At 60.1% G+C, this 22,693-nt stretch overlaps 2 protein-coding genes across 2 annotated transcripts; one reads left to right on the top strand and one right to left on the bottom strand.

Annotated features, from left to right (window-relative positions):
• Positions 1-182: 182 nt before the first annotated feature.
• On the top strand, positions 183-6,774 carry LOC135454890 (ectonucleoside triphosphate diphosphohydrolase 8-like). The gene is made up of 10 exons (XM_064727486.1): positions 183-325; positions 932-1,076; positions 1,723-1,840; positions 2,477-2,627; positions 2,953-3,112; positions 3,632-3,862; positions 4,355-4,615; positions 5,112-5,222; positions 5,481-5,618; positions 5,953-6,774. The coding sequence occupies exons 2-10, from the start codon at positions 951-953 to the stop codon at positions 6,160-6,162; spliced, it is 1,506 nt and encodes a 501-aa protein (XP_064583556.1). The 5' UTR covers positions 183-325; positions 932-950; the 3' UTR covers positions 6,163-6,774.
• LOC135454892 (ectonucleoside triphosphate diphosphohydrolase 8-like) lies at positions 6,763-15,734 on the bottom strand. Its single transcript, XM_064727489.1, has 9 exons — positions 15,612-15,734; positions 14,689-14,806; positions 14,097-14,247; positions 13,071-13,230; positions 12,028-12,261; positions 10,251-10,523; positions 9,547-9,657; positions 8,586-8,723; positions 6,763-7,916 (listed from the first exon to the last, which is right to left on the bottom strand). The coding sequence occupies exons 1-9, from the start codon at positions 15,732-15,734 to the stop codon at positions 7,734-7,736; spliced, it is 1,491 nt and encodes a 496-aa protein (XP_064583559.1). The 3' UTR covers positions 6,763-7,733.
• Between the last annotated feature and the right edge of the window lie 6,959 nt (positions 15,735-22,693).

The raw sequence follows: 22,693 nt of genomic DNA, 5'->3' as shown, positions 1-22,693 counted from the left end.
ACAGGCAGGGAGCAGGCAGAGGGACAGGGAGGGAGCAGGCAGAAGGACAGGCAGAGGGACAGGGAGGAACGAGGCAGGCAGGGGCACGCAGGCCGGGGCCGGTGTCCGGTGCGGGCAGCCGCAGCCCCGAGCTCTCCGCTCTTTCCGCCCGCGGCAGCGCCCAGAGCCCGCCCCGGCCGGGGCCGGACCCGGACGTCCGAGAGCGGCTCAGCTTTGCTTTCGCTTCGCTCTGCTCCGCCGAGGCGGCGTGGGCCCGGGGCCGGCGGGGACCGGGCTGTGCCCCGATCGCCGCCCCACCGAGGGACGGAGAGGGCTCCGGGCACAGGTACGGGACGGTCGGACCGCGGCAGGCGGGACCTTCGCCCCTGCCCCTTCCCGGCGGCTCGGGGCCAGACAAGTTCATGGTGTCCCCATTGGCCCAGCTCGTGTCCCAGGGGGTCACTTAGGGGGTGGGGGGGACCACGAGCTACAGGGAGAAGGGGATCCCCGGAGAGGTTGGAGGCTCGGGGCAGAGGCGGCTTGGGTCTCCTCGGGCAAAGTCCCTTTCTCCTCGCAGACCTTCCCAAAGATCCCCCGTTCCCCTTCCCAAAGGTCCTGCCAATGAGTATCCCTCACGCACATCCTCCTCCCAAAGCCCATCCCGCCCCACAGACCCGCCTCCCAAAGACCATCCCTCCCCCTAAACCCTCCTCCAAAAGCCCATCCCTCCCCCCAAAGATCCTCCTAAAGACCATCCCTCCCCCAAACCCTCCTCCCAAAGACCATCCCTCCCCCCAAACCCTCCCCCCTCCCCACACACCCTCCGCCCAAAAGCCGCCCCTGCCCACAGTCCGTCTCTGCAGACCCTCCTCCTAGAGACCACGCCTCCCCGCAAACCTCCCAAAGACCATCCCTCGCCAGTGACCCCTCCCCAATCCATCCCTTCCTGCAGACCTCCCCAGAGCCCATCGATGTCGCCGCGCCTGCTCAGGGCGGTGGGATGCGGCTGGGCGGCCGTGCTGGCCCTGCTGACCGTGGTCGTCTTCGTCCTGGTCCTACTCCCGGCAAAGGATGCTGTCCTTCCTACCAGAGTCAAAGTAGGTGTCCAGTGAGACCTGGGGGAGCCTGCGAATCCCACCAACCCCTTTCTATCTCGAATTCCTCCATCAGCCCTGCCTTCCTCTCAGCTTGCAAGTTTCCCCATGATTAGCCCAGTTTTTCAGGACTCAGCCTCATCAAGGTGGCACTGGGCAGATCAGCCTCCCCCAAACCACAGTCCTGGCTGCTTGGTAAAGGTGGGAGAGAGAAGTGCAGCGTTCTCTCCACAGCTGCTCCATCTGCCACCCCAGTCACTCTCCTCCCTGTTTTCAGACATCCAGATCACCTGTTGGGTTCTCACCTCTCTTCCCTACTGCTTTCTGCCGCTGGTCTGCTAAAAAATGCCAGGTTTTGTCAGATTTGCTAAAGGCCTGGGAGCAGCCTGAGCTTTGGGCCATGCCTGGGTGCCTCCCTGCTCTGCGACTCACCCCGCTGACCTGCGCGTCCTTTCTGGGCTGAGACTCGCTGGAGCGGCGAACCCGGGGCCGTTAGAGGTGGAGCAGGGCTGCTGAAGGGAGGGTGATGTGCAGACCTCTGCTGCCCGTGGTTCTACAGGGGAAGCAGGAGCAGAAGCTCTCAGAAACCCCCGTGGCACTTGGTGCAGCCCCAGGCCAGCTGTGAGCCCGTGTCCCCTCTCCTCCCCAGCACGGCCTGGTGTTTGACGCTGGCTCCACACACACGTCCCTCTACATCTACCGGTGGCGCGCGGACAAGGAGAACGGCACGGGCATCGTGTCCCAGGTGGAGGCCTGCTCTGTGTCCGGTGAGTGCTGGGGGCTGCCTTCCCTCTCTCCCAGCCTCCTGGAGTGCTGTCCCAAACCCTCACAGCACCGTCATTGATCCCTTTCAACCTGCTCTGGGCTGAAGGGAGATTGCCCTGAGAGGAATCACAGGAAAGGGTCGGGATCGTCTGCACCTGAGGGAGCCCTACAGTCACTGGGAGGTGCAAAGGTGGGGGAGGAATTGGGCCCCCACTTAGCTCAGATCCTGCAGCCAGTCCTTTCCAGATGTGCATTACCTCACAGCTTGGGATGCAGGATGTGTCCGTTGCTCCTTCTCACCTGCCTCAGTTTCCTTGGCTCCTCTTACCACATCTGTTCACACCTTCCTTCATTGTGTCCAGCTTCGTGTGCCCACAGGGCCTCCCAAAGCACTGCACAACTCCCTGAGCAATCCCCTGTCTCCACTCAGGTGTGACCTGACAGCTCCTGGGGGAGCAGTTTGCATTTCGGTATCTGCTGCTCCAAACTGAGCAGGGCAGGTGCTATGGCTGGGACACCTGAGTGTGTTTGAGCAGGCCAGCAGAGCTCCTTGGGGATTCCTGGGTGGACAAGTCCCCTGCTGTGCCGTCCCTGCGGGGTGGCGCTGGGCTCTCTCCATCACCGGTTCCCTGTGGCAGGACCCGGCATCTCCAGCTACGCAGACGATCCTGCGGGGGCTGGCGCCAGCCTGAAGCCTTGCCTGGACAGGGCCATGAAGATCGTCCCGGCCGAGCAGCAGCGGGAGACCCCGGCGTACCTGGGGGCCACGGCCGGCATGCGGCTGCTGAGGTACCGGCACCTCCTGCCCTTCCTGCTCCACGCCAGAGCCGGGGCTGGCACCGGGGCGCAGGGGCGGGGGCACGGGGATGCTGCCCGGCCAGGCCGTGGGCATTCCTGCTCCAGCAGAGCCTGCGGGCAGCGTTTTTAGGGAGAGTGCCGGGGCCCCGGGCGAGGGATTTGGGGTTTGCAGGAGCCACCTGCAGGCAGGGAAGTGCTGAGAGATGTCTGGGAGCAGCTCCTTGGCAGGGCACGGCAGCCTCTCAGTGCCAGCCCGGCTGCCAGAGCTGGCAGGCAGGGCGTGCAGCACCTGAGGTGTTTGTGCCTTTGCTGGCAGGGAGCAGAACAGCAGCAAGGCCCAGCAGGTGTTGGCCGAGGTGTCCAAGGCCATTGGGGAGTACCCTGTGGATTTCCGCGGAGCCCGGATCCTGACGGGCAGCGAGGAGGGCTCCTTTGGCTGGATCACTGTCAACTACCTGCTGGAGACACTGGTCAAGGTGCAGCTGGGGAGAGGGCAGGGGAGGGCCGGTGGGGAGAACGTCCCTGTCTGAGCTGCAGCAGCTTTCCTTACCTGCAGAGGAGGGAGGAATGGAGCTTTGGGGCACTGGTCAGGCAGCCAAAGGTTCCCTGTGGTTGTGGGCTGCAGATTCCACCTCATTAATGGGATTCACAGGATCTTTGTGTCCAGCTCAGCCTGGCCCTGTGCTCTCGTGTGCTGACACAGGGGTGGATTTTGGGGTCCCAGAGATCTGGCAGTGGGATCGGCCTCCAGGGGACAGGGTTCCTTTTTCCCTGCTCCAAGTGTCTGGATCCCAGCAGATGTTCAGCAGCCAAGAGGCCGCGCCTGAGTGCTCTGTGCAAGTGTCTGTGGGTTGAGGAGGATGTGGGCAGGCAGGGGTAAATCAGGGAGCCAGGAGCACATGGAAGGTGCCCCTGGGGCCCCCAAGTCCTTGCGGGAAGGGAGTGGGAGTGTGAGTGCTGCAGTTCAGCCTAAGCCTTGCTGTGTTTTGGGCCAGTTCTCGTTTGCAGAGAAATGGGAACATCCCCAGGACACCGAGGTTCTGGGAGCTCTGGACCTCGGCGGTGCCTCGACGCAGATCACCTTCCAGCCCGGGGTCCCCGTGGAGGACAGGAACACGTCCGTGTTCTTCCAGCTCTACGGCACCAACTACTCCCTGTACAGCCACAGCTACCTGTGCTACGGGCAGAGCCAGGCCCTGAAGATGCTGCTGGCAGCTCTGCACCAGGTGCTATGGGGCACGGGGGCTGCTCAGCCATCTCCCAGTGCCGTGGCACATCTCCCCCTGCAGTGCTGGGTGTGCCTGTGGGCAAAGAGTCAGGAATTGGCAGAGGCTTGGGTTTTATCTAGGGAAGCAAAAAATTGCCTCATTTGGGTGGAAGGTGGTGGTGGTTGCCGGCCAGGCTCCCTTCTCCCCACATCTTGACGTGCAGTGGCATTTTTTGTAATTTCCCCAGCCCAGCTGTATGTGTAGTTTTTCTGCTGTCACCATGCTCTTGGCCTTGCTCCATTTGTGCCCAGAGAGAGGTTTCCCAGCACAGTCCCTGCACCGCTGCCCGGGGACAGAGGCAGAGCCCAGCGCTGCAGGAGCCAGGGCTGCTCAGGGAGCTCTCAGGTGGGGTGCATCCAGTCCTCCTGGGGTGTAGTCCTGCTTTTTGGGATGGGCTGTGGGAAGGTCTCAGTGGCACTGCAGCCCCATTAAGGCTCCATCTCTCTCCAGGCCAGCTCGGGTGGCCAGATCAAGCACCCCTGCTACCCCCAGGGGTACCAGGAGAACATCACTGTGGCAGAGCTCTACGACAGCCCCTGTGTGCGTGCGCCCAGCTCAGCCAGCCCTGGCCTTGTCCTCACGGTGACGGGGACAGGGGACCCAGCCGCGTGTGACACGGCCGTGCGGAGACTCTTCAACTTCAGCTGCGGGGCGCAGGGGCCGTGCGGCTTCAATGGGGTCTATCAGCCCCCCGTGCGGGGACAGTTCTTGGTAAGCAGCCTCCGTGCCCTGCCTGGGGAGGGTGAAGGCAGGGCCTGGGTGTCTGCTCTGCCACTGATTGTGGAACGGGCTGGGGAGAGAGGGACCCTCGGAGCTGGCTCTATCTGCAAACCTCTTGTGTGCTCAGAGGTGGCTTCTGCCTCCTGCCATGTGCCAGCGTTCCTGAGGGAAATGGGAAGAGCTTGTCTGAGGGAGCCTGTGTGAGCCAGCTCAGAGTGCAAGAACAGCTCCTGGGTTGTGGGCCAGCTCTGAGATTTTCTGGCAGACCATCAGGGGGGTGCTGTTCTGTGTGCCAGGCAGCCCCAGATCTCTTCTCCCAGTGCCATTCCTTGTCCATGTGGGCAGCATTCCCAGCTCCCTCCCCCAGGGTCACTGCCAGCTCTTTGCAGTGTGAGCCGGGCCTTGCAGGGACCCCTGTGTAGGTGTGGGTGGCATCAGTGCCCTGAGTGCTTCAATAACCTGTCACCTTTGGTCTCGACACCCACAGGCCTTCTCGGGGTTTTATCACAGCCTTCACTTTCTGAACCTGACAGGAGGGCAGTCCCTGGGCTTGGTCAATGCCACCATCAGGCAGATATGCAACAGCAGCTGGAAACAGGTGAGATTCTGCCCAGGAGTGTGTTTCACCTGGGCACTGGGCAGCCTGAAGGCTCATCCCCAGTCCATCCTCTGCTGTGCTCAGCTGCAGAGAGCCAGGAGGAGCACAAAGGTCTGTGCACCTGGAGAGAGATGGGAGAGCTTCCTGCTGCTCCCCGGGGTCTCTTTGCTCCCAGCTGCACTGAGGGGCTGCTCCCCAGCATGGGCACATCCAGCAGTGCTCTGGGTCCAGCCTGCCCTTGTTCTCCCACCTCTGCAGGTGCAGGAGCTGTTCCCCACGGCGAGCAGGACCCAGCTCCGTGACGCCTGCGCAGCCAGCTCCTACATCCTCACCCTCCTCCTGCAAGGCTACAAATTCAACATCACAACATGGCCCAGCATCCACTTCGTCCAGCAGGTAGGAGAGTGTCCAGCAGCCCCCAGCTTCCACACTTTGTGCCATGAAGTGCCTTGTGCCCACCCTGCTGCTGCTGGGGACGGGGGATGCCAGGGCAGCACAGCCCCACTGGCCATACCCAGGGCAGCTCCTGAGCTACACTCACACAGCTGCTGGCACATCTGGCCTGGCTCTTGGTGCTCTCCCCCAGTGTATGCCACTGCTGGGGCCCCTGCAGCCCAAGCTGGGCACAGAAATGGTGGTTGTGGAGCAGGTCCTGGGGGCGCAGGCTCTTCTCTAGTTTGCCTGGTACTTTGCAGCCTTTTCCATCCCTCTTCCCTGTCTGTCTGCACAGGTTGCTAACACAGATGTGGGCTGGACTCTGGGCTACATGCTCAATCTCACCAACCTGATCCCCTCGGAGCCTCCCACAGCAGTCGCAGAGCTCCCGAGAAACATCTGGGTAGCAGCCACACTTCTGCTGGCCATCATGCTCATCCTCATCTTCTGCCTGCTCACAGCCACGTGCTGCCACAGAAACTCCTCGGGCTACGAGCAGCTGTAGCAGCACTGCCTCCAGAGGCCGCCAGGCCGGGTCCTGCTGCCACTCCTCTGCAGGGAGCTGCTTCCCGAGAATCCCCCCTGTGTGCCCAGGGGCCACGGGCTTGTCCTGGGGGTCCCGAGTCCTGGTCTGGTGAGCTGGAGCTGGCACAGCTGTGAAACACCCCCCTCACAGCTGTGAAACACCCTCCCCACAGCTGTGAGACAGGGCTCTGCCTAGGGCTGGGAAGCCCTGTGAGGGGGGATGGCACAGCTCTGCCTCCTCTCCTGCAATGAGGTTCCTCTCCAGTCCAGCTGCACCCCATGGCTCATCCTCCCTTCCCAACACAGGGTGACTTGGGAACACTGCTGGGACATGGCAGAGGCAGCTTCCAGGGGCCCCGGTACATTTTTGGGGAGTCCTGTTGGCAGCCAAGTGATGGGGGAAGTGAGACACCTCCTCAGAGAAGGAAAGGCCTGTCCTTGTGCCCTGCTGGCTCCACTCCAAAGTCCAGCAGACTGCAGGGACACCTCCCATAGATTCACTGCCTCACCCGAGTCTCTGTCGTCACCAGCCCTTACCTGGGAGACAGAAGTAATAAAATCACAACGTTTTGGAAGCAGAGTAGCAGGCATTTCCCCATGTGCTGCCTTTTATTTATTTGTTTATTTGGGTGCTGAGAGCTGTGAGGTGCCCAGCATTCCACAGGGACACCAAAGGTCTCCTGCTCACTGTGGGAACGCAAACAACAGCGTGAATCATCCACAGAGCAGCTAAAAATGAGCAGAACCAAAGGCAAAGGCCATGGGCAGGGCAGGACTCAGCCTGCTGGAACCTCATCCTGACACCCATGGGGTCCAGGCCTTCTGCTGGTGGGACAGTGCTGTCTGCAGGAAGGCACTGAGGAGCATCAATCCCTTATTCCAGGTGAAAAGGAAGAGGATGAGATGGGTGGTGAGATGTGATGATGACATGACATGCCATAGCATGGTGATGAGATGATGAGATGGACTCTGGAGGGGTCTGGACCACACTTCTGACTGTGGGTGCTCAGTGTTCTTTCTCCAAGACCATGAAAGCCCCAGGCACAGACCCTGCCCAGGGCCAGCTGGGGTCCCACAGAGCACCCTCAGGCTGGCAGAGCTGGCAGGGACCCGCTGGCTCTTGGTGGCCACGCTCAGAGCTGGCACTGCATGGAGCACCCTGGAGTGCCTGCCCCATGCCCCACCAGGCTGGCACCAGGGCACTGTCCCACGCCAGGCTGGCCCTCCACAGCCCCAGGGCCAGCTGGAGGGATGGAGCCATGTCTGTAACACATAGAGCACTGACAGCAGGCAAACAGGCTCGGCTGAGGCTTCTGCAGGCTTGTGCCTCCATGGGAGTGGAGCTCCTCTGCAAACCTCAGAGTGCCTGTCTGCATGTTGGGGGCCAGGCCCATGGAAAAGCAGCCCCCAGCTCTCTGGAGCTGTGGAGGTGGCTCTGCTCACAGCACAGACCCAGTCCTGGCTCCAGTGATGCAGGCAGGAGCAGGGGGACTCCAGCACGGCCCTGCAGCCCCAGCCTGTCCCTGCTGGGCTCCCAAACATGGCCAGGCTCTACACCCACAGCTCCAGGAGCAGGGCAGCGAGCCCCAAGATGAGTGTGAGGATGATGAAGGCGATGGCTGCAGCCCACAGGGATGAGCTGTGGCCCTTCAGCCTGGCTGGAGCCTCGGCCGGGACCATGTTGGTGAGGTTCAGCATGTACCCCAGCGTCCAGCCCACGTCAGCACCCCCGGCCTGCCAGAGAGAGGGGATGGGGTCAGCCCTGCCCAGAGAGAGGGGATGGGGTCAGCCCTGCCCAGAGAGAGGGGATGGGGTCAGCCCTGCCAGAGAGAGGGGATGGGGTCAGCCCTGCCCAGAGAGAGGGGACAGCCCTGCCCAGAGAGAGGGGTAGCCTGCCCAGAGAGGGACAGCCCTGCCCAGAGAGAGGACAGGGTCAGCCTGCCTGAGAGGGGGACAAGGTCAGCCCTGCCCTGAGAGAGGGGACAGGGTCAGCCCTGCCAGAGAGAGGGGACAGCCCTGCAGGGGAGCCACTGCTGGCCCAGGGCCACCCACCCATCCTGCTCAGCCCACAGCAGTGCCATGGGGGGCAGGCAGAGCTCTCTGCACCACTGCTCCCCAGGACACCCCAGCATGGGGCTGGTTCTCCCCAGCACCCCCACACAGGGGCTGGCTCCTCCACAGCACCCCAAAACGAGGGCTTGCTCCCTCCCAGCACCCCAGCACAGGGGCTGGCTCCCCCTCAGCAGCCCAGTGTGGGAGCTGGCTCTCCCCAGCATCCCCACACAGGGTCTGGCTGTCCCCAGCACCCCAACATGGGCTGGTTCTCCCCAGCACCCCAATGTAGGGCTGGTTCTCTCCCAGGACCACCTCTGCTCCCCCTCAGGGGCTGGGAGCAGTGCCCACCTTCATCTGGAAGCAGATGTTGCTCCAGCTGCTCTCGTTGAACTTGTAGGCGTCGAGCAGGAGGGTGAGGATGTAGTTGGCGTTGGCACAGTACCTGGGCAGCCGCTTGGGGTTCTCTGTGGGGTAGCTGGAAGAGAGCTGGGGTGGGGAATGTTTGGGGTGAAGGGGAGTTATTGACAGGCACTTTCTGAGCAGAGACAAAGCCCTGAAATGTGCTGCATGCAGTGGCTCCACAGTCACGAGCATCCAGGTAGAGACTCCTGGGCTGGGCAGTGATTTTGGGCCTGTCTATGCAGAGCAGCTCCTTTGGGGAGGATTTACACTCCGAACAGAAACAGAGGCACATATTGTAGCTTACTGTAGCTCCTCCTGCCCCAGATTCTCCATCTCAGCCTCTTCATGCAAGGGGCTCCTGCTCCCTGCCCCATGGTGCTGCTGGCACATTTCTGGGCTTATCCACCCTCATGTACTCCCCAGAGGAGCTGTGGCTGCTCCATCCCTGGAAGTGCACAAGGCCAGATTGGATGGGCTTAGAGCAACCTCCTCTAGTGGAAGGTGTCCCTGCGCACATCAGGGATGTGGAACAAGATGAGCCTTCCCAACCAAACCAGTCTGGAATTCTATGATTCCAAGATTTGACTTGTCTTCAGCATGGTGCCACCAGCTGACTTTGCTCTCACCATCCTCTGTGGCATCCCCATCCCCATCCCCACCCCACCTCCAAGCCCAGCTGCTTGCTGCCCTTGCCTGCCCTAGCTGCCCTTTTCCCAAGGGTGAATGAGCAAGGAGTGGATGCAGAACAGTCCCAGCTCCACACAGAGCTCAGGGTGGCTCTGCTGCGTAGGACACAGCTCAGAACCAGAGAGCCTTGCCCTGGAGGGGTCCCCACTGCCTCCCCCCACCCCAGGAGCCCTTTGTTTCTGCGTGTCCCACTGTGGCTCCATGCTGAGGAGCAGCATACATCCTGCCAGCTCCGGCTGCAGAACCCCTCGATGGCCTCTCTGACCGCGGCCAGCGGCTGCCCCTCCGTCAGGTTCAGGAACTTGAAGTTGTAGTAGAAGGCAGAGAAGGCCTGCAAGGCAAGGGACAAACAGAGACAGAAACCCTGGTGAGCTGCATGGGGCACCCCCAGCAGCTGCCCGAAGCAGGAGGTGAGGTTTTCCTTCACGGGGTTTGTCCCAGCCCAGGACAGGTTTGTCCCTGTCCCTGTCCCAGCAGGTGCTGGGCTGGGGGTTGGTGCCTGCTGGTGACAGCAGCACAGCCAGCACAGCCAGAGCCTTGCCTGAAGCTGCTGTTTCAACTCCTATTGACAAGCCCTGTTTTATTAACAAATCCCTGGCAGTGCCCAAGGGCAGGTTGGACAGGGCTTGAGGCACTCTGGGACAGTGGGAGCTGTCCCTGCCCATGGCAGCCGGGGGGGGGGGGGCTCAGGATGAGCTTGAAGATCCCTCCCAGCCCAAACCAGTCTGGGATTCGATGATTCCCAGCACGTTCCCATTGGAGGTGTGGCTGGCGGAGCGCCCAGCGGCAATGAACGCCCAGAGTGCCCAGCGGTGCCTGGGGAGCCTCTCGCCCTGTCCTGCAGGGAGGTGACAGTGCCAGGGGCATTGGGGACAGCCCAGCCCGGGGGAGCCTTTCCGAGCAGGGGGGACGGGTTTGCCTTACGATGAAGCGTCCCCGGAGCGGGGGCTGGGGGACACCGTCCAAGGCGCAGTCCTGGCTGTGGCCGCACGCCGAGAGGTTGAGGAGGCTCCTGAGCGCTGCCCGGCAGGCGCTGGCGTTGCCGCTGCCCTCCAGGGTGACCGCGCTGTCCCCCGGCGCCAGGCGCGGGTCGCTGCTGTCCGTGCAGGGGCTGGCGCGGAGCCACGACAGCGACACCGGCTCCTCGTAGCCCCTGGGGTAGCAGGGGTGCTGCACTCGGGTGCTGGGGAACGACTCCTGAGGACAGCAAAAAGCAGCTGCAGCTCCGCCGGTATAGTTGGAGTCCTAGTAAAATATCTGTGTTGTATTTGAATATCTGTATATAGGCCTTGCCCTGATTAGCCCTGGTTGTTTTTTGATGGGCTGCAGCGATGTCCTTAATTGGGCTGCAGCTGTGGCTGGTGAAGATAACTGGGATAAAAGGGGGTGGGCTGGCTGGTCAGGGAGAGCTTGGAAGGAGTTTTGATTAAGAAGCAGCAACAAGCAGAAGTCTGTGCTGTGAAGAACTGCCCCCAAGAAATATCACCGAGAAGGTATGGGGCTTTAGAAATATGATTGTGACAGTATGGGACTCTAGAAATATGAAATACAACAAGATAACAACACTCCAGAGCCTCCTGGCTGCGTGTGCACACAGCCAACACCTCCCCAAAGCCCAGGCACCGCATTCCCAATTCCTCCTGTCCCTCAGTCCTGGCCTTGCTGGCTGTCCCAGCACAGGCCCAGTGCTAATTCTCGCTCTGCTTTATCTCATTCCCTCTCCCACAGAGGCAGACCAGTTTCAAGGACCCAGCATGTCTCTGCCCTGGCCACAAGGTCCTCTTTGGGGATGTGTAAAGCCCTCTCTAGCTTTAGAGAGGCCAAAACTAAAACCAGCTAAAACTCTAAAACCAGCTCTAGCTCTGGTTCTAGCTCCAACTCTATCCAGGGTCCCCATATGGGACTTTCCTGGCCATACAGCAAGGGCAAACCCTTCTGGCTCACCAAGGCTGCTCTGCTGGTGAGGTGCAGCTCCATAAAGATGCTCTTCACCTCTGATCTTACAAAAAATGGCCTGAGAAAGGTCTTCAGCTCACATTTCTCAGGCTGTGAGGTCGCAGAGTAGCTGAGGTTCAGGGGAGCTGGAGGCTCCCTGTGATCTCCCTCTTGTTAAGGCATGACCAACTGGAGCAGGCTGCTCAGAGCCTCGACCATCAGGTTCTGAGGATCTCCAGAGACAATGACTCTACAGCATTTCTGGGTCTTATTCCAGTATCTGATCATTCCTGTTGGGGAAACCTTTTCCTGTTTGTCTGGTTGGAAACTCAGATGTTCCAGCTTGTGCCCCTTGCCTCTTACCCTGCACTTTGCGCCTCTGAGAAGAGCCTGGTCCTGGCACTTCTGCACACCCCATGTGAAGCCAGAAGATCCCAAACTGCCCCTTGTGACATTTTCCCCATCCCTGGCAGTGTCCAAGGCCAGGCTGGATGGGGCTTGGAGCAGCCTGGGGTAGTGGAAGGTGTCCCTGCCCATGGCAGGGGGCAGAACAGATGATCTTTAAAGTCCCTTCCAACCCAAACCAGCCTGGGATTCCATTGTACCCATGCTCCTCTCCACATCTGCCCTGCCACACTCCAGGGAGTCTGTCCTTGCTCTCAGTCCTTGCTGATGGCTCTCCAGAAGAGCCCTGCCTGTCCTTACTTCGTGCATTAACAGGTGTGTGCTTGGCATTGTGACGCTGCAGGGCTCAGCAGCCGCTCACCACAATCAATTCCTTGGCCAGCCGCTTCAGCATCTCGTCCTGCCCGTAGCACAGGTAGCTGTGGGCGTAGATCCTGTACCTGTACCCGTACAGGGTCAGCTCAGAGCCTTCATTCTGGCTCAGGGCTGAACCTTCGGGCATAAAGGTGATTTGGGTGGATGCTCCTCCAAGATCCAGCGCCCCAAAAATGTCGGCTGCCTCCGGACGAAGCCAGGTGTGTGCTTTGGGAGAGTACTGCCAACGAGAGCAGGGGAGGAACAGGAGTGGCACAGAATGCCCTGAGCAGAATTCTCATCCCATTGAAGGGAACAGGAGTGGCACAGAATGCCCTGAGCAGAATTCTCATCCCATTGAAGGGAACAGGCTTTTGTTATTAAATTCAATGGGCCTCTGCGTGTGAGCCCTTCCACCCTCCCTGCCCAGGCAGCTGGGATAGTGATCAGAGCCACGGCAGAGACGGAACTCTCAGGGGGTCAGCAGGAGCTGACCCTCACTCTCAGGGGGTCAGTAGCTGCTGACCTCACCTGTGGGCTCACCTGGCTCTGAGTCACCACCCCCAGGCCAAAGGGCTGGTGGCAACAGGCTCGGGGACTTGCCCTTGCCGAGGAGGCTGCAGGGCTCTGGGGCAGGAGGAAGGATTTCTATCCAAGGATCCTCCAACAGCCCCCAGAGGAGCCCAGCACTGAGCTGTGGCAGGGCTGGGACAGAGCTTTGGTGTGAGCTGCCTTCAGCTGGAGTCTCCCAGCCCTGCAGGGAGATGGAGCTTCCCAGGCAGGGACACAGAGCCCAGCTGTGCTGCACTCACCTCCCAGTCCCCGAGAGACCCTCTGCCCACTCACTGTGGAGATTGCCCTGAGCTCTCAGCAGACACCCTCATTCCTGAGTCCTCCCTCCTCACTCACTGTGGGCACACCAGAGGATGTGTCTCCTTCCCTTGGATCATTCCCAAAGCTGCCAACCCTGACCTCTCCTGCACTGAGAAAGCTTGAGGAAAATCAGAAAGCTCTACAAGCAAAGGCGTGGGTGCTGCACCCTTCTCCCACCTTGGTGAAGGAGTCCAGCAGGTAGTTGATGGTGATCCAGCCATAGGCCCCCTCCTCCTCTCCTGTGAGGATCCGAGCCCCTCTGAAAGCCACTGGGTACTTCTGCATGGTTTTAGCAACCTCAGCCAGGACTTGCTCTGCTGCTGAGCTGTTCTGTTCCCTAGGAGGGATGCAAAGGACAGGACACATACCCAGCTACAACAGAGGAAACACAAACAAGGTCTGGTTCTCTCCCAGTTCCACATACTCCCAGGTTTTGCAATCTGTCTGAAAGGGTTTCCTGCCACATGGCTTGTCTGAGCTGCTCATCCGAGGTGAATCCCAGCTGCCTCAGCTTGGCATTGCCAATGTGGGAGCAACAGCAACCCCTCCCCTGCAGTGCAGCTTGATCCCAGTCACCCAGAGCCATCCCAGCCACCCTTCCCTGCCTGACTGCTGAGCCTGGAGGGGTTGTGCTGCCAGAGCTGGGTTTGAGCATCACCCCCTGGCTGTGCCCAGGCTGGTTGCTGACCTCTGGGGTTTCAGGAAGGTTTCAGGCTGGGTTCAGCCCTCCCAGGGGGGAAGATGTCTCAGGGCTGTTCTTGTTCTCTGAAGTGAGCACCCTTCAGGCTATGGCCCAGGGCACAGAAATAATCTGCAGCCATAAAACCAAGGGCCATGAAATGAGGGCTGCCATTTGAAGAGAGCTAATATGGGCTGGTGAAAGGTGAGGACAGGATCTGCAGCACTTTGTTGCCTCCAACTTCTGCCCCACCAGCACCCATCCACCTGGGCAGGTGGCACATCAGCTGGCACCCCAACCCCCTTGCTATTAAGGAATGATGAAGAACAAACAAAGCAGTGAAAAACATCTCTTGCTTAGAACTGGGACATCTGGGGTGTCCCAACAGACATTGCTCAGGACAGTTCAGCCCTCCCTGTGTCCCCACCAAGCTGCCTTTCCCCCCTCTCCTCCCTGCCCTGTGCAGGAGCTGTCCTGGCTGTTTGCAGCTCTGTCACTGCTGCCACCCCTGTCCCCAGCAGTACCTCAGCAGCCTCATGCCAGCCGTTGCTCCAAGATAAGTTGGGACATCCCTCTGCTTCTCAGCAGGAATAACCTGCAGGGCTTTATCCAAGCACTCCCCTAGGGAATTGCCAGCCTCAGGGGGATTGTTGGCATAGCTTGATATGCCTTGCCCTGAAAAAGAGTCAGGATGGGACAGGCAGATGGGAATGGCTGGGATCAGGGTTGTGGGAACAGGAGGCCACAGGGCAATGAGGGCTGTCACCTCTCAGCAACAACGGTGCTTTTCCAGGGCCCCCTGGTCCCCTGAGACCTGACTGACTCACACATCTATTCCCCTCCTGTGTCTCCCTTGCTTCCAGCAGTGTCACTCTGGGTGACACCTTCTCCAGCCAGGACAGCAGCTGGAGGCACTCCAAGGTGGAGGAGCAAAAACTGATTCACCATCAACATCCAGCCCCCCCAGTGCAGGGGCACCACAGGTGCTGAGGGACCCCCAGCCACAGCCAGAGCTCCCTGTGCCCCAGTGCCAGCCCAGGGACAGGGCTGTCCAGCCAGGCCACCCCTGCCACCATGGAACAGGGCAGGACAGAGCCATGGCAGGGGGATACTGACCCTGCACATCACAGGACAGGGTCTGGCTGACCACTCCAGTGTCGTTCTCCTTGTCCGAATCCCACTGGTACACGAACAGAGAGGTGTGGGATGAGCCTGCATCAAACACCATCCCATACTGCAAGGGAAATCCACACACAATCAGGCAGGGGGAGCAGCAGCCTGGCCCTGGCCCCACTGTGGCCCTGCCAGGGCAGTGGGGCCAGAAGATTCCCCCAAACCCCTGTCTGAGGCACAGAACCCATCAGCTGTGCCGTGGCCTCAGCCCCCCACAGTGACCAAGGGACTGTCGTTCTCTCTCCTGAGGTCTGTGCTGCAATGCCAACCCACACAAACATTTCCTGTTGTTTCCTCATGCTGTTTTGTTTTATTTTCTTTCATGCTCACATACCTTTTGTGTCTGCACTGGCCCCACCTTGGGGCCAGCAGCTCTCCCATCTCTGGTGCTCCCTGCGAGCCCACGGCAGCGCCCAGCCTGGGCAGGGCCTCTCCAGGGGCACTCAGCCCCCTGCCCCTGCCCACAAAGCCTTTTCCCCCAGCCACAGCCCTGCCAGCCCTCCCAGCAGGGTGGGAAGCCATGCCCAGGGCACGGACAGGGGGAGGCAGGATGGTTGTGCCATGGTGTGAGGGTAGGGATGGACTGGGGGAAGCTGGCAGGAACAAGGGGCACACCAGAGCACAGGGAGCACTGCCCCAAGGTAATCTCCAAACCTGGCACAGCACAGTGGAGATGGGCTCCAGAGGAACCTTCCCCTCTGACTTTCTTCTGCCTGCACCTCGAAGTGGGGACCAAACCCACCCTGCTACTGCCAGGCAGGTCCTACCCCCACTGCCCCTCCAGCCCCACAGAGCAGCTGCCGGCTCAGAGCACCTGCCCAGGGGCACTGGGCTCACCAGGGGCTCAGGGACTGCTCTGGGCTCACCTTGACCGTGGGAGGCAGCGTCACATCTTCAACCCTCACCAGGCTGAGAACCAGGGCGATGATGGAGAGCGCCACCAGCGCCCCGATGATGGCACTGGTGAAGGATTTCTTCCTGGCCAGCATTGGGGGCAGGCTTCTGAAAACCCAGACAGGCAGAAACGTGGCTGGACCTGGGAGCAACAGTGTCAGTGAGAGCTGTGAGGAGACCACTCCCAAAGCTGACTCTGGCTCAAGCCGTGCACTCACAACCCTGGGGAATAATCAGATCTTTTCCTGGGAAAAGCACTATGAGGATAAAATACAGGGAGTTGGAGGAAAGAGGGGCTGGTTGCCCCACAGCCTGGCAGAGCCATGATGGGATCACAACAATCTCCTGGGCCTGGGAGGGGTGAGAGGAGCCCTGCACAGAGCAGAAGGGAGCACAAGGAGCTGCAGAGCCCTCACTGAGGCACCGCAGCAGGGCAGGCAGGCTGCTGTGTCACCCTGCCCTTCCCAGGTTTCAGGGCTGGGAAGGGCAGCTCACCTGTCTCAGTTCACCAGGCTGTGCCCTGGGGGTCCCTCGGGTCTCTCTGTGCTCCTCCAGTGCAGCAAACCCAGCTTGGACTTGCCTTTTATGTCCTCTGGAAGTGGATACTGCTGGAAAATCTCTCCCCCGTTATTTTCTCTGAGGGCTCATCAGCCATAGGTGAAACTCTTGAATATCTGTTCTCCTGTTTGTCTTGCAGGTGTATATTCATGGCCCAGTTTGGTATTGCCTTTATCTTCAGCCAGTTGCTTCCTCCTCCTCCTCATTTGAATGAAGGACAAATCACCATATTTAACCCTTGTCCCTCTGCTTCTCTGGGCTGTCACACCCCCTGGTTCTGCTTTCTCTTTGCTCTCCTCAGCCTTCTCATTCCCATTCCAAGCTCTCTGCAAGGTCTGTAAGAGGTGAGAGTGATGTTTGCAGCACCCAGTGCCCTGCCAGCTGGCAGAGTAGGAGGTCACTGTGGGTTTTACCTCACTGAGGTGGAAGCTCCCATCAGAGGGGAGGATTGCCCTGCCAGGGCTCTCAGCAGCACCGGCTGGGCAGGGCCTTGGGTCAGGCCAAGGCTCCCTCATGGCCCAGCTGGGGCTGTGGCCTCCCCTTCCCTGGGTTTGTCCCAGCCTTGTGCTGCTCCTGGGGGCCCTGCAGAGCCCAAGGAGAGGTGAGGGACTGGGGAGGACTCAGGAAGGGCTGGGCAGCAGGGATGTGCTGTCCTGGGCCCATGGCTGAGCTGCCTCCTGCTGCTGCAGCTCCCTGATCAGAGCGCCGGGCTGAGGCAGGGCCAGAGCAGCCCCAGCTGAGCCCCACGGACAGGGCTGGCAGGGAAGGGCTGGGCTGGGGAGCTCCGGGGCCCTGGCCCTGCCCAGCAGCATGGCCAGGGTGCAGAGGCGCTGCTGTGTGCCCTGGCAGTGTCACCCTGGCAGTGTCACCCTGGCAGTGTCACCATGCTGGCTCACCCTGGCAGTGTCACCCTGGCAGTGTCACCCTGGCAGTGACACCCTGGCACTGACACCCCTGCAGAGTCACCATGGCAGTGTCACCATAGCAGTGTCACTATGGCAATGTCACCGTGGCAGTTTCACCATGGCAGTGTCACCCTGGCAGTGTCACCATGCTGGCTCACCATGGCATTGTCACCCTGGCAGTGTCACCCTGGCAGTGTCACCCTGGCAGTGACACCCTGGCAGTGACACCCCTGCAGAGTCACCATGGCAGTGTCACCCTGGCAGTGTCACTATGGCAATGTCACCGTGGCAGTGTCACCCTGGCAGTGTCACCCTGGCAGTGTCACCCCGGCAGTGTCACCCCGGCAGGGTCACCCTGGCATTGTCACCCTGGCAGTGTCACCCTGGCAGTGTCACCCTGGCAGTGTTATCCTGGCAGTGTTATACTGGCAATGTCACCGTGGCAGTGTCACCATGGCAGTGACACCATGGCAGTGTCATCCTGGCAGTGTTATACTGGCAGTGACACCCCGGCAGTGACACGCCGGCAGTGTCACCGTGGCAGGGTCACCGTGGCAGGGTCACCCTGGCAGTGTCACCATAGCAGTGTCACTATGGCAATGTCACCATGGCAGTTTCGCCATGGCAGTGACACCCTGGCAGTGTCACCATGCAGTGTCACTGTAGCAGTGTCACCCTGGCAGGGTCACCCTGGCATTGTTATACTGGCAGTGTCACCGTGGCAGGGTCACCCCAGCAGTGTCACCGTGGCAGGGTCACCCTGGCAGTGTCACCCTGGCAGTGTCACCCTGGCAGTGTCACCCTGGCAGTGTCACCGTAGCAGTGTCACCCCGGCAGTGACACCATGGCAGTGTCACCCTGGCAGTGTCACCCTGGCAATGTCACCCTGGCAGTGTCACCCCAGCAGTGTCATCGTGGCAGTGTCACCCCAGCAGTGACACCCCGGCAGTGTCACCATGGAAGTGTCACCATGACAGGGTCACCATGGCAGTGTCACCATGGCAGTGTCACCCCGGCAGTGACACCCCGGCAGTGTCACCCTGGCAGTGTCACCCTGGCAGTGACACCCTGGCAGGGTCACCATGGCAGTGTCACGGTGGCAGTGTCACCATGGCAGTGTCACTATGGCAGTGTCACCCTGGCATTGTCACCGTGGCAGTGACACCCTGGCAATGTCACTGTGGCAGTGTCACCATGGCAGTGACACTCCGGCAGTGTCACCCTGTCAGTGTCACCCTGTCAGTGTCACCCTGTCAGTGTCAGCCTGGCAATGTCACCCTGGCATTGTCACCCTGGCATTGTCACCCTGGCAGTGTTATCCTGGCAGTGTTATACTGGCAATGTCACCGTGGCAGTGTCACCGTGGCAGTGTCACCCTGGCATTGTCACTGTGGCAGTGACACCCCGGCAGTGTCACCGTGGCAGTGTCACCATGCTGTGACAGCAGGGCCCCTCACACCTCCGGACCCTCCCTCTCCCTGCTGCCCCAATCTGGGATCCCCCACCCCTGGGCCAGGGGCAGGTTCATGCTCTGAGTTGAGAATTATTTTATTTCTCCTCTGTGCCGAGATGGGTGCTGGTGGTGCATCACAGCTGACACACCCTCAGCATGCCAGGTGCCCATTGTTGCACATTGGAAGCGACAGAAATGAGCATTTCCCTACAGCTAACCACAACTGGTGCAGCCATTGGTATTTGCAGTCTCTGCCTCCTTTAAAGAGACCCTGCACAATTCTTTTACTGCTCCTGCTCTGTGGGGAAGGGGCTATTGTGAGTAAGGGGTGATCACAGCCTGTGGGCAGGGATTTCCCCATGCTAATGAGCACTGGAAGCACACAAAGTTTTTCTTTGGCTTTGTAATTTGATTTAGTTCTCCTGCTCTTTAGTTCTGGGGTTATGGCTCTCAGGTACTGGAGGATTGGTTATTCTCAAGACTTTCATAAGTTCTTTTGTTTGTCCTGTCTTGCAGTGAATTTTTAACCTTCTTGTGGTACTTCATTTTAACAAATCCCCTCTCTGACACTTAGAGAAATGTCCACAGTGCATTTTCTGTAAGTCTCACCCTATTTTTGAAAAAACATAGTTGACTCTTAGCTGAAAAAACAAAACAAACACAAACTCTTTCATTTTGTGATATGATGGCATGTCAGCACAGTGTCTGTGGGCTCGTGGCATGCCAACACTCCCATGGCAGTGTCCTTTGGGGTGGCTCCTGAAGCCCAGAGGGTGCCACCGCTCCTGCACTCCCACCTCCACACAACACACAGCCTTTGGGTTCACCTGGGCTCAGTGGGAGGGGTGGCCGAGTGTCCCTGCTCTGGAAATCCCCTGCTGGCTGCACAGGGCTGTTCTGGGCACAGGGGTCCCGTCCCCACCTGGGACAGAGAGGCACCAACCAGCCCTGTCCCTCATGTGGCACTGCCAGTGGCTGTGTGCACCCAGAGCTGGCCAAAACCTCCAGCTCCAAACCCTAACACAGCATGAGCAACTCTTCACTTTTCCTGTCCCTTTTTGTACTAAACAGCCCCAGAGGTTTTGTTGAGGGGCTGCTCCCCCTTGCCCATGCTGGCCCCATGTGCAGCTCTGCAGCTGTGCCAGTGATGCTGCCCTGGCTGGTCTCTGGCTGTGAGCCACAGACCACAGGGATCTGTGGAAGGACACAGTTCCAGCTGCCTTATCCCAGCTGAGGCAAACGGGGCCGTCCTGGGAGGGAAATGCTGTGCAGAGGAGCCCTCATTGCCCTGACCCTCCCCACAACTGGCTCTGTGCTACACCCAGGCCTCAGTTTCCTTCAGGCAGTCCCACCAAAGGGTGCCTCTGCTAAATTTGGGGGCTCAGGGCTCTCTGGTGTCCGAGCAGGACCTGGAAGGGCCATGGCCCCAGGAGCAGCTGCTCTCACGTGGCTCCCCTCAGGTCCTTGGGCACATCAGCCCAGCCCTGTTTGGCTTCAGGGACGTGCTCTGCTGAGAGTGAAATGTGCTGTTTGCTCCTGACTGAGAGAGGCACCAAGTGTCTCCTTCTGACTTCTGATAGACAAATCTGCTGTGGGGAAGCGTCGCTAGAGTACACACACACCCCTGTTTGATCTGCTTTTGACAGGTTTTTATTTGCCTGTGGCCCTTGCAGTGGCTCTGGCACCCACAGGGAGTTGCCAGGCTGGTGTGGGGACTGTGGGGCTCCAGCCCAGCCACCGCTGCCTGGCTGGAGGCTGTTTGTCAAATGACATCACCTCTTCTGCCAGCACCTTCCTGGTGCCTTCTCAAAGGAAAGCATCTTGACTCAGGGTTAAAAAAGCGAGTCTCATTTCCCAGAACTCAGTTTCTGCTCTGTGAGGTCACCCCAGTCCCAGGATGGGAGGTGCAGGCGGTGGCTCTGAGCTTGTCCTATGTCCCCAGGGAGCTGCTCCACTTGCTCCTGCCCCGTGTCCCTCTGCCAGGCCTTCCCTGGGTCCTGCTGTGACTTGTCCCAGCACAGACCAGCTCCAGCCCTCCCCTCCACTGATTCCAGCAGGACTGGAGGAGTTTGGGCCATTAGAAGCTTCCCTGCCCATGGCAGGTTTCAGGGGGGATGGAGGTGCCTTGGGCCGCCCATTCCCAGATGTGTTTTGGGAGCTCCCTCGCTCCCCTGGAGGCCCAGGCCATGCTGGAGCCCTGTCCCTGTGCATGGAGCCCACCTGGGCTGTGCCAGGCTGTGCTCTGGGCATGGGCACAGCAGCAGCACTGGCTGCTCTCCTGCACTGCACCCTCCCCAGGCTCAGATGGCTCTCCAGGGGCTGCTCCTGTCCCTGCAGGGGCTGGGACACAGGGCAAGGGTGGCAGCTGGGGCTGGTGCTGCCCCTGTGCCACAGCAATGCTGCTTTGGCACCCAGGCTGGGTGTGCAGAGGGTCCTTGCTCAGGGCTGGGGTCTGCAGCAGCCTGGGAAGCTGCACCTCCCTCCCAGGGTACCCACACAGCCAGAGCAGCAGGGCTCCCCTGGCCTTGGGAAAGGACCCAGCAGCCACAGCAATAAAACAAACCCAGAGGTGACATTTTCACCTTTGCCAGGGTGCACTGCAGCGTGGGGAAGAGTTCTGGCTGGAACCTGACGAGTCTCCAGTCCAGGCCAGACACCTCAGCTCGCACTGGGCAGGGAATGGGTGTCAGCGTCCCCTCAAGCTGTGTCAGAGGGGGATCCAGCAGCATTTCTGCATGGGGGGGTGATCCCAGAAAGGATTCTGTGTGGCCACAGGGTGGTGTGCCAGCAATGCACACTGCTGAGTGCCAGGGCAAAGGCCACAACAAGGTTTGTTCCAGGACTTGGTGGCCCTGGGCACAACAGGTGACTCCTGTGCACCAAGCACGATTCCTGGGAGGGGTCACGGGGTGGTCCTGGCTGCCAGAGCTCCCCACACCCCAGCACGCCAGCAGGGCAGCACAGCCCATGCCACTGCTCAATGGTGTGCCACCCCTGTGTCCCCACAACCCCAGGGAAGCTGCCTTACCTTGGAGGAGCAGAGCTGGCACACACTGACCACTGGTTTGTCCCCAAGGCAGCAGCAAAACCGGCAAAGCCCCTTGCAGGTGGGGATGTGCCCTCGGGGAGATGTCCCCCTGTGTCACACAGCACCCCAGGGCCAGGCTGGTGCTGCTTTGGGTGCAGGGCTGGGCAGCAGCAAAGGGCTCCGTGCTGTGCAGCGAGGCTGAGGGATGTGATCATCTGTTTGATCTTCCTTGGGGCTGATGAGCCCCTTCCTGAGTTTATTAATTAGCTGTGGGAGTGTCCAAAGGCACCATCAGTCCCCAAAACCACTCTGTGAGTGTCCCCTCCTGACTCAGAGGCTTTGCTGCCTGTCCTGCTCCTCTCCTGTCCCTCAGCTGCTGCAGCAGCCACTGACTCCACGCAGCTCCCACCCCACAGCCCCTCCCAGCCCCAGCAGTGACCCTGCTGCTGCTGACACCCCTCTGGGGACAGCAGGGCACACAACACCCCTGGCCTGTGCACTCAGGGTCACTGGGGGCATGTGGCACAACCACAGCAAGAGGGGGATGAGCTCACACTGCTGTGAGTCAGGGGTGACAGGGGCAGGCGCTGCCACCCCCAGGTGACGTTTGTGTCCTTGGCTCAGAGAGAGGCTCCAAGAGGAATAACCTGAGCACCTGGGGCAGGTGACAGCAAGCCCTGGGAGCATCCCAACGTGAAACAGGAGCTGAAGAGCACCTGTGGGGCAGGTCCAGAGCCACCTCAGGGTGTGCAGGAACCACAGATCCTCCTGAGCTGGAGGGACCATCCAGGGCATCTCCCGGCCCTGCACAGACACCCCAACAGTGCCACCCTGGCTACCCCCGTGACACTGGCACTCCCCACACTGGTCTGCATTCCCACAGGGAATACTGAATTCCTCCTGTTCTCTGGGGGTCTGGGGGCAGTGCTGCAGCCCGAGGTGGGGCTCAGTGGGACCCCCCCTTCAGAACCAGCATCAGCCCTGCATGCTCCTGCCTCCCCACACCCCCAACTCCATGTTTAGGAAATGGAGTGAAACACAAAGAAAAATCATATTCCTGTTCAAAAATACACACACCAGTGATCTCAACATGACCTCACAAACCCTGTC

This window comes from Zonotrichia leucophrys, chromosome 17, assembly GCF_028769735.1.
Source record: "Zonotrichia leucophrys gambelii isolate GWCS_2022_RI chromosome 17, RI_Zleu_2.0, whole genome shotgun sequence".
Lineage (NCBI taxonomy): Eukaryota > Metazoa > Chordata > Aves > Passeriformes > Passerellidae > Zonotrichia > Zonotrichia leucophrys.
Note: the sequence above shows the minus strand (reverse complement) of the source record. Positions and strands in the feature narration are given on the sequence as shown.

Bases quoted from the DNA above. Each gene is read 5' to 3' on its own strand.
- LOC135454890 (XM_064727486.1), top strand. From the start codon at position 951: ATGTCGCCGCGCCTGCTCAGGGCGGTGGGATGCGGCTGGGCGGCCGTG. The intron at 2,628-2,952 runs GTACCGGCACCT...CTTTGCTGGCAG, and splicing joins GCCGGCATGCGGCTGCTGAG to GGAGCAGAACAGCAGCAAGG. The intron at 5,619-5,952 runs GTAGGAGAGTGT...CTGTCTGCACAG, and splicing joins GCATCCACTTCGTCCAGCAG to GTTGCTAACACAGATGTGGG.
- LOC135454892 (XM_064727489.1), bottom strand. From the start codon at position 15,734: ATGCTGGCCAGGAAGAAATCCTTCACCAGTGCCATCATCGGGGCGCTG. The intron at 10,524-12,027 runs GTGAGCGGCTGC...TGCTGTCCTCAG, and splicing joins TGGCCAAGGAATTGATTGTG to GAGTCGTTCCCCAGCACCCG. The intron at 7,917-8,585 runs GTGGGCACTGCT...TCTCTCTGGCAG, and splicing joins ACATCTGCTTCCAGATGAAG to GCCGGGGGTGCTGACGTGGG.